This window comes from Corvus kubaryi, unplaced genomic scaffold (genome assembly GCF_017639235.1).
Source record: "Corvus kubaryi isolate FWS band 111438036 unplaced genomic scaffold, C.kubaryi_AGA036_p1.0 split1-37296, whole genome shotgun sequence".
Classification (NCBI taxonomy): Eukaryota; Metazoa; Chordata; class Aves; order Passeriformes; family Corvidae; genus Corvus; species Corvus kubaryi.
In genome coordinates this window covers 12,747,321-12,763,817 of record NW_024582075.1, presented here as the reverse complement: position 1 = coordinate 12,763,817, position 16,497 = coordinate 12,747,321, and the positions used below count along the sequence as shown (strand labels likewise).

The 16,497-nt window shown below is 38.2% G+C and overlaps 1 protein-coding gene across 6 annotated transcripts in view; it reads left to right on the top strand.

The window, feature by feature from the left end:
* CCDC171 (coiled-coil domain containing 171) overlaps positions 1-16,497 on the top strand; it is a 157,702-nt gene that overhangs the window by 67,063 nt on the left and 74,142 nt on the right. For 5 of the 6 annotated variants that reach the window (XM_042012696.1, XM_042012694.1, XM_042012692.1 and 2 more), the window contains 5 exons: positions 5,826-6,330; positions 7,089-7,205; positions 12,169-12,395; positions 13,071-13,250; positions 15,554-15,739. In XM_042012696.1, coding sequence (XP_041868630.1) covers positions 5,826-6,330; positions 7,089-7,205; positions 12,169-12,395; positions 13,071-13,250; positions 15,554-15,739 — 1,215 coding nt within the window. The remainder of the gene's footprint in view (positions 1-5,825; positions 6,331-7,088; positions 7,206-12,168; positions 12,396-13,070; positions 13,251-15,553; positions 15,740-16,497) is intronic. The other variant, XM_042012695.1, reaches the window with a different exon arrangement.

The following is a 16,497-nucleotide window of genomic DNA, read 5'->3' as shown; positions in this document are numbered from 1 at the left end:
TCTGGAGATCATCTAGTTCAACCCCCTTGCTGAGGCAAAGTCACCCGGGGCAGGTTACACAGGAATGCATCGAGGAGGTTTTGAATGTCTCCAGAGAGGGAGACTCCACGATCTCCCTGGGTAGCCTGTTCCAGTGCTCTGCCACCCTCAATATAAGGAAGCTTTTCCTCATATTGGGATAGAACTTCTGTTTCAGTTTATGACCATTGCTCCTTATCCAACATCAGTGTTGGGCAGCACTGAAAAGAGTCTGGCACCATCCTCCTGACACCCACCTTTGAGATATTTGTATGTATTGATGAGATCCCCTCTCAGTCTTCTCCAGACTAAACAGGCCCAGCTCCCACAGTCTCTCCTCATAAGAGAGATGCTCCAGACCCCTGATCATCCTTGTGGCCCTCCACTGGACCCTCTCCAGTAACTCCTTGTCTCTCTTGTGCTGAGGAGCCCAGAACTGCGCACAGAACTCCAGGTGTGGCCTCACTAGGGCCGAGTAGAGGGGGAGGATCACCTCCCTCGCCCTGCTGGCCACACTCTTCCCAATGCACCCCAGGATGACATTGGCCCTCCTGGCCACAAGGGCACTGCCAGCCCATGGACAGCTTGTGATCCACCCAGAGTCCCAGGTCCTTCTCCACAGGGCTGCTCTGTAGGAGGTCAGCCCCAGCCTGTGCTGGCACTTGGGGCTGCTCCTCCCCAGGTGCAGGACCTGACACTTGCCCTTGTTGAGCCTCATCAGGTTTCTCTCTGCCCAACCCTCCAGCTGATCCAGGTCCCACAGAATGGCAGCAGAGCCTTCAGGTGGGTCAGCCACTTGCCCCAGTTTAGTGTCACCAGCAAATTTGCTGAGGGTGCATTTGATGCCTTCTTCCAGGTCATTAATAAACAAATGCAGTGAGATTGGAGCCTTGGGAACACCACTGACTCCAGGCCTCCAGCTGGATTCTGGTCTACTGATCAGGACCCACTAAGCTCTGCCATTGTCAGTTCTTGATTCACCCCAGGGTCCGTTCATCTAACCCACATTTCCTGAGCTTACCTGCAAGGATGTTGTGAGAGACAATGTGTATGAGTTCCCCTCTCAGTCGTTTCTTCTTGAGGCTGAACAGGCCCAGCTCCCTCATTCTATTTTAAGAAAGATGCTCCAAGTCCTTTTGTCACCCTCTGCTGGACCTGGAGGCAGGATCACCTCCCTTGTTGTCCTTACATGCTTGGACACATTTAATTCCAGATGCACCTTGACCTTCCATGTCTCATTTCTACTTACTCTGACAACCTCTCTGTCTTCATTCCAAGTGGCCTGACTCTGTTTCCATCTCCTGTGTATTTCCTGCTTATGCCTGGGTAATGACAGTTCTTCATTTGTTCATGCAAGTCTGTTACCCACTTTGCCTGACTTCTTGGTCATCGGGACGTGTTGTTCTTGAGCCTGGAGGAACTTACCTTTGAATATCAGCCAACCCTCTTGCACCCCTCTTCTCTGCAGGAGCTGTTCCCATGGGATTCTTCCAAGAAGATCCACAAAGAGGCTCAAGTTAGCTCTCCTGAAGTCCATGGTTGCCATTTTACTTGCTGCTCTGCTTGCTCCTCCCCTGATGCTGAAGTCCTCATTCTCATGGTCACTATAGCCAAGGCTGCCCCCAACCTTCACATCCCAAACAAGGCCTTCCCTGTTTGTGTGAGGCCAAGCAGCACAACATTCCTTGTAGGATCCTCCACTGCCTGTGAAAGGAAGTTGTCATCATTGCTTTTCAAGAACCTCCTGGGCTGTTTGTGTTTCGTGGTGCTGGTTGTGCAGCAGATGTCAGGGTAGCTAAAGTCCTCCACAAGAACCAGTGTCCGTGACTCTGAGGCTGCTTTGTGCTGCCTGTAGAAGGTCATCCACCTTCTCCTCCTGCTTGGGTGGCCTGTAGCAAACACCCACAAGTGTCATCCTCAGTGGTCTGCCCTTTCTTCCTGACCCTAAGGTCTTGACTCTCTCATCATCCACCCCAAGACAGAGATTGATACATCCAAGCATTGCCTCAAGAGAGGATAACTCCACCACTTCGCCTTCTTGGTCTGCCTCTCCTAAATAGCATTTCCTTTATGACAGTATTCCAGTCATGTTAGCTATCCCACCACATCTCTAATTGCAATGAGGTCAGAGTCCTTTGATTGCACACAGATCTTTAGTTCCTCCTGTTTGTTCCCCATTCCATGTGCATTGGCGTACAGGTACTTCATAGTAGTATTTGATTGTCCCAATGTCTTTGGATGCTTGTACTCGCTGAATATATTCCCACTTAAGGCTCCTTTTGCTGCTCAGGTGGTCACTGTAGTTCTCCCCTTCCCACACCTCTTCTTTGTTGAGCCTGGCCCTGTCCCCGTCCCCCTTCAAATCTAGTTTAAAGCTCTTTAAGTGAATCCTGCTAATCCTCTTTTTCCCCTCTGAGACAGGAGGATCTCATTTGTTGACCCAGTGTCATACAAACTGACCCATGATCAAAGCCCCACGAATTCTGATGGTAACACCACTCTTGAAGCCAGGAGTTCCTCTGTGGGATTTTCCTGGGTTTTGCCCCATCATTTTCTGCAACTGGCAGGAAAGAAGAGAACACAATTTGTGCTCCAGATCCCTTGACCAATTATCCCAAGGCCCTGAGGTTCCTCTTGATCATTCACAGCCTTTTTATTGGGACTTCATTGCTACCCACCTGGTAAACAGGTAATGGGTAGTGATCAGTTGGCTGTACCACTGGGAAGTTTCTTGGTGATGTTTCTTACCTGTGCTGCAGGGAGGCAACACGCTTCCATATAGGTTAATTCCAGTCAGCATATTGGGTTCTCCATTTCTCTGAAAAGGGAGTCACCAATTACTACTACCTTTCTTTTTTTCTTAATTGAGGCAGTCATGATGTAGGGGGTAGGTGCCCTGTCCTAGACAATCAGTCCAGCCCACATAAACTTTCATCCACATCCTCATCGCTGTGATTCTGAGATTGCAGGGTCCTATACCTATTGTATAAGGGCACCTGGGAAGGTGAAATACTTTGGGAGGGGATTCACCTGCCTGTCCCAAGGAGAAACCTGTTTCCACTCACCTCTGTCTTTAAGGTCCCCTGCTGCCTGGTGGTGAGAGGGTGGGGGATCCATTGCTTCATGTGAAGTGGACATTTGAGGTGTAGTAGAGCATGGCTCCACCACTCAGTCTCTTCCTCAGACTCCCTAATACTTCTTAGTCTTTCTACTTTGTCTCTCAGCTCTGGCCTTAGGCTTTGTAGGTCACCCACCTATCATACCTCACACAGCTGTTGTCTCTGCTGCCCTGAGAGCAGTGCCAGGCTCCATCGTTCCCTGCAGCCTGAGACCTAGACTCTTGCATGGTTTCGTGGGCACTCCGTCTGGGTTGCCCCATCCTTTCTGGTGTGCACAGAGGAAGTAAATTTTGTCCAAACACTTGAGCTCTATCACTGAGGGTGAAGATCACCAACTGAGGTAAGGGCTTGAGTTGGCAGTGTCTCAGTGCCCTTCCTTCTTGCCCTGCCTGTGCAAACAGTGTCATGGTGCCCTGGCTCATGTCTCATGCCCTGTTTGCCCTCTCTGTTCATCGTCTTCTGCTTGCTTGCCCTCCCTGAGGACAGCGTTAGTACGTGTGGGGGTGGGCCCTGTCCCTTCTGCTGCCATCTATGCTCACTCAGAGCTCCAAAAGAAAAACCTTTTAAAGTCTCTGTGTCATTATATTTCTAGTTTTCAGTTCTGTTTCCATGTCAGAGTAAGGAAGAAGTAGGATAAAATAGTTTCGCTAGTAGCACCTGATTTTTTGTTAAGATTTCTTGGAATTGATGAAGCTCTGCAACCCAGTGAGGTGCCCCTCAAAGCTCAAACACCAAAGGAAACCAGCTTGCCAATGTTTAGGAAGAAAAGTCCTTGTCTCTTTCAAGAACTGTGCTTTTAAGCTTTAAAGAAAACGTTAAAAACAGTGTTTCGTATAATAAAAGTAATTATTAGCCAGTTAAAGAAAGAAGGTATATTTTCTTGCAAAATGTACCTTTCTGAAGTCAGAGGCTATCTTACTTGCTTTTGCATATTACCATATCACAAAAAGCATAAAAAAAGCGCTTTAATTAGCAAGACCACTGAATGTTGGTATTGCTGCCCAGCAGCCCTATAGGGATCACAGCTTGTAGATAATGGCCTTTCACCTGTGATGGCCAGAAACCCTAGGTTGTTTTCTAAATTTGGCTTACCTTTTCAGTTCCTTCCAGTCATGCTACCAGGGTTTTTATCTATAAAAATCAAACACTGTAAATAATGCAGTAGCACTGAAAGTATTGTCCATGTTCATACTTTATTTTAGCGTAGTAAAGTGACATATGTGGCCTGTAAATTGCATTTTGAAATTAAATCTTGTAGTGGCCTACTCTATTTTTGTATCACTTGAAGTATTTTAATAGCATTACAAATGCTTTCCCTTCCAAAAAAATTATAAAATATTTATTTGGTCAAAGACATTTTGTACTGACTGGGGTACATCTCTATAGAAGTGTGGGATCTTCTATTTTCATTCTAGCGATAGCTATGTAATTTTTTTCCCTTTTTGTGCTTGCAGAATGGAGGAGGGAAAAGAAACTAGGCTGCTCTGCTCACCACTTATTTGGGACCTGTAGCAAATAGAACACAGGAGAATATGACTAGATGATACCATTTTGCTTCTTTTTAGACCAGTGCTAACAGGAATAATGTTACACCATGTTTAATAAAATTGTCTCTAGCTCTAAGAGAGGTATCTGAAACTTATCACAATCCTCTGTTTTCTTCATCATTTCAACTTGTAATTCCAGCAATGTTTGCCTTTTTGTGACCATGTTGTAGCTGAAGTATAAGCATTTAGCTTGAGCTTGTGCCTTCTTTGTGAACAGTGCCTAAAATTTATTATATCCCTATACAAGTGGAGCCTGTTTAAATGTAGTCCCTGTTTCAATCACAGCAGGCTCTCATGTATCAAGAACCCAGTTTAAGTCTCTGAGGTCACTTAGAGCTCCCAGCATAGTGTCTTGATTCCAATACTACAGTCTGCATCCTCTAACTGTAGTCCTGGCATTTCCTGACTTGTTTGCATCTTCATTTCTCTATACCAGTTTGCTATTTAAAATCTCCCTCTTTCCCTATTTCAGGATATATAGAAGAAAAAAAAATGTTCTGCAACTTAAAAAAATCTGTAATGGCACTAGGCAAAATAAAAATGTCTGCATTACACTGTTCTTTTGAAAACTCAATTCTGTATGAGGCCTAATTAATCTGTGAATATATAAGTAGGGGGTTGATTACAAAGTAATTAGGAGATCACCTTTCTTCCCCTTTTCCAGCTGCTGCCAATCTGTCTATATTTATGTTCCAGAGCTTTCCTTATTTTTTTCCTCTCCCTTACACTGACTTATTTCTGCTTTGTAGAACAATGCTCTTTCTGAAATTGGAGCATGTAATTGCTTACTCTTAAGTCAACTCATAAAACTGTGTTGTGGACAACCAGGTGCAGGCTATTGGAGTACTAAGGATTATCATCAGGAACCAGGAATCCATTTGTAACTGAAGACTGTGCAAACTTTACTCTTACTGTTTGTTTTCATATATCTGGTTCTGCAACTGTTTACTAGGAGAGATACTTTCATCATCATGACTAATAAAGTTTGTTCCTTTAATGTGTTACTAGAATGTGAGGAAAAAAGAATTTTCTTTTAGCTTTTGTCTAGGTAAAAATTATTTTGTTACGTAAAAGATCTTGTTGTTAATATTTCTTCTGGTTTTTTAAAATTTTCTTCTGGCTTTTTTTCCTTTTATCCCAGGAACACCAAGAAACAGCAGAGAAAAATATGGAAAAAATTTATGTCCTTGAAAAAAGTCAAGAGAAATTGGCTCTTGAAAGCATTTCTGTGAAAAACACGTTAACACAGTTTCAGAAGGAGCATTCCTCGCTCCTGGCAGCCTGTGCACTATTGGCAGGTGCCCTGTGTCCTCTGTATGGCCGATTGTGTGCTATGTCTTCACAAAGAGACCTTCTCCAGGATCAGGCCAATATTTATGAATTAGTGAACCAGAAGATTAGGAGCCTAGTTCATGTGCTCTCGGATGATAAGGAAAACAATCAAGATGAAGCAAAACTAAAGAAAAGGAAATTCCAAGGCCTGATTTATGTATTCCGAAGAGCTGTGATTGCAGTTTTGGCGGCCAACAGACTTAAAGTTTTAGCACAGTCTTCTAGTTCCCTCTTCACCTGGACAAATGGCTTAAGAGAAGGCATTGGAATTACAGTTTGTGTAGGAGATCACAAGGGCAAGCGTAATCTGTCAAGTAAGCTAATTTTTTTCTTCTTTGATAAATGTTGCGTCAAATGACATGGTTAGTGAATAACCATAATAGTGAATATAATAATATTATTTTTAATAAAGTGTAAATAAAAATTTAATGACATTTTAACAAATGTAATTTCTGAATTTTTACTTTTTAGATAACTTGATAAATGTAATTTCCCCTAAAAGGAAATGTGTAGTCTCTTCAGCAATGCAAGTAAAGTTGCAACTACACACATGAACTCCCATTGTTTGATATCCTCAATATTTGCATTGTAGATTTCAGAACTAGGTGCTACTGCATCTGCTCTCTGTGATAAATTTCTTGAAACATTCCTACATTATTTACCATCAACATATTTTTTGAAAAGGTATATTCTCTTCTTCTATTAATAACTTGTAGTACTTATTTCCTACTGAAAAAAGCAAAAAAGTTTCTTACTGATTCAGGTAAAATATTAGTGTAGGATTTCTAGATTTCCTTTAGCAGTTATGTAGTCTTCTTGTTCCTTTCTGTTACCAAACCAGCTCATGCTTCCCCCTACAAGTCAAAATGGTGTAAAAAATGCTCTCCAAACTAGAAGATTCATCTATTTTCTGGATTAGCACACATGGAAGCATATTTAATATGGTCTAAGTTATCCCGAAAGTATTCTGTGGCTTATGTACTTTTAGGTTTTAGTCAGTTTCTGAAAGAGGAAGTAGTGTGCCTTATCTAAGTTATTCAGTTTTATTGGTAGCTACAATTCTGTTTCACAGGTTGTGAAGAGGAAGAGCTGGACTGTGCGGAAGCACTCAGCTGGTTTGCTAGTTCTAAACTCCTTGCTGCAATAATCAGTTCTGTCACTGAATTACAGGATGTTGTTAACAAACCAGGTAATTTGAAAAGTATATTCTTGTAGTTGAAAATTGAAAAAATAATCAGGGTGGTTACATCATCTCCATTTTTAGGATTTATCTAAACTATTCTGGATCAAATCTCTTGAGAGCTGTATTGATGAAACAGATTGGATTTTCTTTTATTGGTCATATGATACTTTATCTTTTTGGTATATAGAGTGACAGGAACAGAAGGCTGGAGAGTGCTTTTAGAAAGCATATATACCATTTTGCCTGTTTGGTTGTGAGATATTAAAAATAATCTGTGCCACACCAATAGATATTCGGCTGTTTTTAAACATAATTTGTTTTTAAAAGCTTCCAATGAAGCAACTTTTACAAGGTTCCTAGTTATCTTGTTCCACTGGTCTAATATTCAAAAAGTGTTTTCCTGGAGCTCAACCTAAGATTTTTCCATAGAGAAAATCTATGTCGTTTTGTTTTACTTGATCTGTGTATTTCTTAAGTGCAGGCTCTAAAACTGGCACATATTCAACTTGGGACATTACAGCTGCTGACTGAAAGGAAATAATTTCCTATTGTGTTTTATATGATATGAATTTAGAATTTCCAAATCTGGAAAACAATTCAATTTCATGCATACTATTTTTGTGTGTTTTACTTGCTATCTTACAGTTTTTGAGAGAGAAATAAAATGCTCTCTGGTACACAATGTGTAGCAGTCCTTATTTTATGTCTCTATAGTGTTCCATCTCTATGCTTAGTTACGTTTGTGTCTAGATATCCTATTTTTCTCAGTCTTCTGCTTGTATAGAATTCTACTATGCCTATGGATAATTGCAGTGTCAGTCTCTGGAAATGTCACCTCATGATTCCTAGTTGTTAACTATTTTCCTTAATTTATTTGCAGTGAGAACTTATGTAAGATTTTGCTTGGTTCATCTGCACAGCTGCCATCCTTAGTTCTTTAGTAACTTTTAGTTTTAAAATACCAACACTTCTGTCACAGAAAAAAGGATATTTAAGGAGGGATAATTTATATGAATACGTGGAAGTAGCAGGACAGGGATAAGATGATTCATTTCCCAGAAGCTTAAACAGCAAACTGGTACCAGAAGACATTGAAACGAAAGTTTTTTGATTCAGTTTCAGGTGCTGTCTTTGGTCATCCTGTTTTCAGTAACTTAAATTTACATCCTTACAAAGCAAAGTTTGAACTGTATTTCAGAATATTTACAGAGTTTATACTGCAAGTGCTCCTGTGTACAGAGTGTTGTGTAGGAATAGCAAATTGAAGAGGAATCGACAAACTCATCAGCAGCACGGATGTGCTGAAGTGACTAGTTAGAATATCCTAAACGTCATGGTATTTTGCCAGTTTGAAGTATATGAGAATTCTGGTGGTCTCTATTTACTAGATATCCCTGCACTCAACACAGGCTTGATTTTGAGAATTAGGAAAAACCATGCTGGGAATGTTAATGGCCACAGTCAGTTTGGTGATCCTTTCATATCTTATTTTATTTTATTTATTTTTTATTATTTATTTTATTTATATTATATTTATATTTATAATTAATATTATTTATTTATTATTTAATTTTAAGTAATTTTCACAGAACGTCAAGGTCTAACTGCTCATGTATTACTTGGAGTTCTGTTGCTCATGAGATCAAGTCTCCTAAGAACCTTTGGTTCAAAAAATAGTAATAAATAATTTAGAGTTTGACATGAAATTTCCAGAAGTATTGAAGTAATTAGGCTCTGAAGGAATATATTTGAAAACTTCCACACTTAGAAAATTATATTATGTTCTATAAATAATATTTTAAATAAGACTTAAACCTTCAAACTGACTTCAGTGTTGAATTTTAAAAAAAAAATTTAAATAGGCAGTCTCTTCATATCTTTAAATAATGGCAGCTCCAGATCAGACTACACATCACAGGAGAGAATAGTATAAGAAGGTGCTATCTGGATTGTCAAGATGGAATGGTTCAGTGTCTTAGAAATTATGTTTAAAGATAGCTAGGTTCTGGAGACCATTTGAGGCAGATGAAAAAAACCAAATCCACATCACTCAGATGACACTGGAATATTTGGGTTTGTGTGCTCTGGTGATTGGACACACCTTTCTTGATCTTTTAAATAAGTGGTTTTGTTTTGACATTGATGATTGTTTCACTTCATAGTGTTTGTTAGTTTGGTTCTCATTCCAGCAAGTCTTGGAATGATCTCTTTTCTTCAGTTTCAATGCAAGTTCATTACAGTGTTGGAGTTTTTTGGTTTGCTTTGGGTTTTTTTTTTTTTTGGTAAGGTTAGTTTTTTAGGTTTGTTTGAACAGAATCTGTACTGTGATAAACCAGAGAAGGTAATGGCCAATGTTTTCAATACAAATATCACCAACTGTTATATATACAAAGCTTTTAAAGTTTGACATGAACATTTTAGTCTTGCATAGTACTAAGTTAATCCTGCTGATTTGGTGTTCAATTCACCAAAAGAGAACAAACAAGAATTGTTTTTTCATCTTTCAGTGAAGTAACATTTGACACTTTTTTTTTATGTGTTTAATGTAAGACTTAATTGCTCTTTATCGTATATCTGTATTTGTGTTAATTTCTTAGGCACATCATAATGTACATAATTTAATGCTTTTATTATAATTCTTTCATCCTTCATGGCAGATACTTAAGTTGTATATAAGCAGCCTGTTCTCTTATCAATTATTATTGATACAGTTCCTTGTGGAATTGATTTATGTTTTCATTTCATCTTTAACTTACTTCAGAATAGTTCTGTGTATTTATTCAAAGCTACTCTTCATAAAAACAATAGAGGACATGACTATTTATCCCTATCCCAAGAAAATGCCTTATGTTGTGGATGCTGAACTGTGCTGGATAAGGGGAGTGCTTGTTGTGAAGTGGAATGATAATTTCAAAATGCTACAACACAATTGTCTGAATTATTATTTTAAATTTATTTTAAATACAGTTAAACATTAGATTCTAGACATGGGGAAAGGGGTGCCATATTAGGTACTGCACATATGGAGAAACACTATTTTCTGACTGGCAACCAGTCTCATAAACTGAGATAGCAAGTGGAAATACTGGGAAAAGTGAAGGAACAGTAGCTCATTGAGGGTATCCTTTTTGTGATATGTACCAAAAATCATGGCAAAGGACAGTTTTTGAGAAGGTTTTGGTATCGTCTTACACGGAAGGGGATAAAAATGTTCTAGTTAAAATTTTAGATTAATTTAACTAAACATTCAACTAGCGAATGTTCTATGACTGGAGAAAAGAGAGTGTCTTTGAAACTGAAAGACTAGTATGACAGGATAATCTGTGATAAGAGTTAAATTGATGAAGGTGGAGTTTTCTTTTTTGTGATCAGTAATAGGGAACCAACATAACGAAAAGAGAGGATCCTAGGCCAAAGTAGACGGAGCATTGCAATAGCAGTTTTTTCTGGGTATGAAAAGAGTAAATTTTTTTTATTGCAAAGGATGTTTAGTTAGTTGAAGTGCAAGATAAAAATGCCTCATAAGATTTTTAACTTTAAAGATGCTGTCTTAGTAGTGAAGAAGAGGCACATCTACAGTCGCTGAGGTTATGGAGAGCATGTACTCAAAAATGATACTCCAGTTAAGCACTGGAATCGTTGGAGTGGTGCTATTCTAAAACCAAGCAGGAAAATGGCTTTGAAAATAAAATATTTTATTTTATCATGTGCATTTTTGGTATTGTTTACAGATAAATCTCAACCTCACGTGTAAATGATCTTCTTTATAATGAGAATTGTAATAAAAAAATACCAATAATCATGTTCTGTTTGCTGTGTACCTCTGGCTTTTTCCTTCATAGTCTATAAACAGAAATTCTTTAACTTAAGCCAGGGTTATTTTTTTCTGTTTATACTCTTAAGTAAATACTTTAGTTCATTGCAGCAACAGGAGATCTGCTGTACTACTGAATGTAAATAAGCTCTTCCATGCTTGTCATCTTACACTGATAGTATCATAAGACAAGTAATGACAGATTAAGACCTGCCTAGCAGAGGGAAAACTAAATTACAAGACTTTTATTAAGGCATAAATAAACCTATTAACTGTTATCTGGAATACCAATTAGTGGAAGGAGCACTGACAATTTTATTTATCAACATTAAACACAATTATTAATTACAGACCTGACGAATCTAGCAGTAAGCAGGACATGTTGGGTGTGCTGGGGCCTTAAGTCCATTATATGAGAAGGATGATTACCAAAATCCTGTGGGGAAATAAGTAATTGTAGCTGTAAAATTTTAATTGCCTTGGAATAAGGTAAATTATATTCTCTTGTCTCAGAATATAATAGTATGGCATTAAGGTACCAAGCCCCACTAATTTTGAACAGCAAATGATTTAGACATCTGTAGAGGGGAGGGAAGAGAAATCAGGAAAGCCTCAGAAATTTGCATTGTAAATATTGCAATAAAGTGATTTACCATTGTGCTATACCTTCTGACTTACTTGACCTGACTTCCATTTGCTTGCTTGCATCCATCTTGCATGTTTTCTGAATTACAAAGTTAGAACACTAAAGAAAGTCTTAAGAAAGTATGGTATTGGAGAACATGATAACAACTGGACAAATAGCCTTTGACAAACAAATTCTATTCTTTAGAACCTTATCCTACCCTCCCATTCATAAATTGATTGGAGTAGAATTTTGACTGCTAAATACACAATTTTTCCTAAAGTTTCTCTGTGAGATATTCCTTTTAAGTCAGTCTTCCAGTCTTTAATGGAAAATTTCTATTGAGCATCTTAAAGGTGTTGTTTGTTGTGGTTTTTTTCACTGAAAGAAACTGAAACTAATAACCTACTTGATGTTTCTTTTCTGTGTTTTGGTTTGGGGGTTGTTGTTGTTGTTGTGGGGGTTTTTTTGTTTGTTTGACTCTTTGTTTGGGGGTTTTGTTTGTCTCTGTTTTTTGGTTTTTTTTAAAGGTACGAAGTCCTGGCTTTCTGGAAAGTTACTTTTAAGTGCAGCCAGGAATTCGTTTTCAAAACTTATGGACAAGCTGAATGTTATAATGGAGACGGTTCCCTTAGACCACAGCAAGTACATTACTTACCTCGAGAAAGACTCCTTGGTACAGAGCCTGGCTCATGGACTTCATAAAATAAATACCGAAGCCCTGGAAGCTGGATTGTGTGACAGAGTATCCAGTATGGTATGCATAATTATAGTCCTACTCCATGTAAGCAGTAGGTTCGTGGCCTAAGTGTTAGGATGAAGCTCTCTTGATAGTACGATTAATTTTGTTTCAGATTGTTTTATAAGACTGTTACGTTGAAGTCAACTGTGTAGACATCAAAAGTTGATTCCTAACACCCAGCAGCATTAGGGCGTGAATTTATTTTTTCTTTTATGTCAAAAAATTTTAAGAAGAAATTTGATGTATCCAAGAAAAAGGGTTTTTTAAAGTTCTGTCAAAATTGTATTTGCTTTGTAAGAACTAGCTTACTTTTGGCTTCAAGTAAATGTTATGGGGTTGGTTTTTTGCTGTGTGTTTTAGTGGGGTTTTTTTTTTCTGTTTTCTCCTGCTTTGTGTTCTGTCTTTCAGTAAAGATAGCCTTCTTCCCTTTAATCAGAGGGAAAGGAGAAACCTTCCAAAATAATTGGTCTTTTATTGTGGGCCTTACATGAAAATGGTACTTCTTGAAAACAGAATTTTTAGTAACCCTCAGGAGTAGGTGAAACAGGGTCACTTTTTTGCACTCGTGCATCTTAGAGATGATGAGCAAAATGAGAGCTTTGTCTAATTTGCTTGAGTATTACATGTGACTCTTTTATTGCTAAAATAGTGCATGTTAAAGTGCATACATTTGTTTCTGATTACTAACAGAAAAATGTAGAATCCTTGCAGAAGCAGATATTTGAATTTACACAAAGACTTCATACAGCAGAAGTGGAACGCCGCTCACTGCGCCTACAACTTGCAGAATTCAAATCGAATTTCAGTGAGATGAAGAAAGAAGCAGACAAAGCCCAGAGCCTGCAAGAGCAATTAAATATGCTTAAGCAAGTAAGTATATTTGATTTAGAGGTGACTGTTTATAAGACACATTTTTGTGTGTTCTTTTGAAAAATGAGTATAAAATCATTCTAATAATAAAATAATTTTCCAGAAAATTTGCATCGTAAGTGTCACTAAACTAGAAGTCAGATGTGTTTAGAAATATTTCCCTTCCACAAGAGTTTCTTTTTGATTTGTAGAATGAGGTATTCTTGTTTGGTCTTCAGCAATCAAGATCTTCTGTATGTTGAATATGTTGATGTGATTTATATACGCAAAAAAGCATTTATGGATTTCACTTCAGCAGGGTAAAATCAGCTGCAATGAGGCTATTGAATAAGTATGTTCATGAGAACTCCAAAAAGTATAAATTCTGTGTGGATATTGCTGAATATTATGATAGACAGTTTACTGTATCTTTAACACTAGGCTATGTCCTGAGCTAGTCAGTGCAAATTTTAGTGTGGCTGTTTCCCTGAAGGACTACATTTATGGAAGGGGAAAAAAAGGCCCTCTTTTACATTCCTGCTAGCATATATGCATCAAATTCCTCTGACTCCTAGCTGTCACTGATTGATTTACTTAAACACTATGTATTCACTAACCTGTAAATACGTCTGACAGGAAGGAGAAGACACAACAAAAAGGTTCTTTAACCACTTGAAACCACAATATCATGACTAATGGGCATGGTGTTTGGGGGATTGATGCCATTTGGAGGGTTCTCAGTTGACCCCTGTCATACATACAGAACTGTGCCTTCAGTCCTTGGAGGGGAAGAAACTTGTCTTGCTTTAGCATGCTGGAGGTTCACTAAGCACCTTTCCTACTATGCTTATTTCTTGTAGGTTGCATTCAGAATTGAACGGATGTTTTAACTATTTGAGATAGTGAATGGTTAAGGATTCTTATACATGCTTTACAGGTACACAGTACAACTAAAACAGTTGTGTCCCAGAAAAAGCAGTATTTTCTGTAGCTGTGAGCAGCACTGGTACTGGAGCCTAGTTGGTAGACCTGTCAGTGTGTCCTAATCAAGACACTTCCAAGCGAATATTTAACAGATGGTCTCACATCCATTCTCTTTCCTCTTCCTAGCTGGTAAAAAATTGGTGGTTTTTTACTCAAACAGAAAAAATTATATCTAATAATTTTCAGTTTTGCTCATCCTGGGTTTTATTTGCTTACAATTCTGGGAAAATTGAAAGAAATTATCACAGTTTAGATTGCCATTCAAATGTAGCCAATGATTTTACTTGAAGAACTATTTTGTCTTTCTGGAACAATTTTCCAAAAGGAGAAAGAGTTTGTGGGAACCCAGAATGCAGAGAATATTTCTCTGCCTGTTTTTGCCTGTTACCCCCCTGGACAACACTGTTTTTGACCTTCGTCCATGGAGAAAATTGCCTACCCTCTGGGAAGAATTAGAATCTACACTGGTGTGAACTAGGTGATAGAATACTATGTAAGATTCTCACAGGGTGAAAAATTTAGAGTTTTTGGGTTTATTAATATAGTAAGTTGATAAAAGCAAAAGACATCAAAATGGAGGATTGTTGTTGCTCTCCAGACCTTCTTCTTCTTCTACTACTCCATATTCTGCAGCAGAAGTAGTTTGGGATGATTGGATAAAGAATTTCACAGTTCCTGTCTGCATGACCAGACAATTTACTAGACATTGGTAGAAAAGTGAAATATCTTTCGTTTTAAGTTTTCTTTGAGTGATTTACCTTTAAAAGACCATGTAATCTTGATAATTCAGCTTTTCTTGCATTCTCTACTTCATGCTATGTGTGGGTCACGGCAGTGGCTTGTATTTCACTAGTAAGACTTAAACAACTACAGAAGAAAGAGAAGGCTAAAAGTCCCGTTCATCTCTGACTCCTGGCAAAGACTCTAAAAAGCCTCCCCCATCAGGGGAGACAAAATTAAGGCACTGGACTGCATCAGAGTTCAGGAAGATGTTTACAAGGGTTAACAAGATATGCACTAAAATATGGGACATTGATCTGCGTATTTCCTTCTAAATATTGGTTTTTTGCAACCTCGGGTGTTAATTTGAATAGAATAGCAAATGCATGCTGTTTATGGTAGCCTGAACGCTGTTTCGGAACATTACAGTGAATAAAGTTGTCTGGCCGTTTTATTGCTTGGTGGTCTGTCTTTGAGTTAAAAACCCTAAATAATAATAATAACCTTTAGCATAATTTTCTTTTAGAATTTAATATGTTTGCAAGTGGAACTTGGAAAGTCAAGCATGTAAACAGATAAGTATAGTTACATAATCAAACACAATTTATTTCTCTTATCAGAAATTGATCACCCATGAGAGGTTTGAAAGTGTATGTGAAGAATTAAATAATGCATTACATCGAGAGCGTCAGGCACAACTGCTTTTGAATGAACAAGCACAACAGCTACAGGAGTTAAATAATAAACTAGAATTGCAATTCAGTGAGGAAGCAGATAAAACCCAAGTCTTAAGTGAATCTGTACAGGTAAGATGATTGTTGTTCTCAGTTAGGCACCTGAAATTTACTTTTTGGTGAACAAGCCAAATGTTGCAGTTCTTGTGCAAATAAAATGTAAATGCACACATTTCCATTGAAATTTTAGGGTACTCCAGAAGCACTTTCAAGATGCTACTTCAAGGTATAACATCATTTTTCTGCTCTTGCAACTAGGTGATGTACACTAATATATGTGAAGTGTCTGAAATTTATAGGAGACATAAGTGACAGCAGTCCTAGCTATCCCAAGGTGTTTGCAAATTATAGAAAAAACAAATGAAGAAGTACAGGGATACTTTGATTTTTGATAGAGGTCACAGTAATATTTTAAAACCTGGACTGTCTGTTTCCTGAATATAATCCTAGGATGGAGAATACATTTATCAGTTAGGAATATGCAAGGTGACGATAGAGAGAAATCCTTTTTCATCAGAATTTAGAATTTTCTGTAGACATAATGAGTAATAAGGGAAAAGATGATGTTATCAGAATCTCTGATAACAAACGAAAAAACAGAGAGAGTATTAGAGGTTTGAAACCAGGTGGATATCTAACATTGGAAGAGAGAAAACTTTGTGATGGCAAGCCAATAATGGGTGATGACCTGAGCTCTGCAGCTTTTATTTATTTTCTATTTAAAGCAAGCTTTGCTGCTTGTATCTGCTCTTCAGCCCTACTACTGTCTTTCCATCTCCCTGGAAGAATTCACAGAAGAATACTCCCCCAGTATTCTGTGAATTGACAAC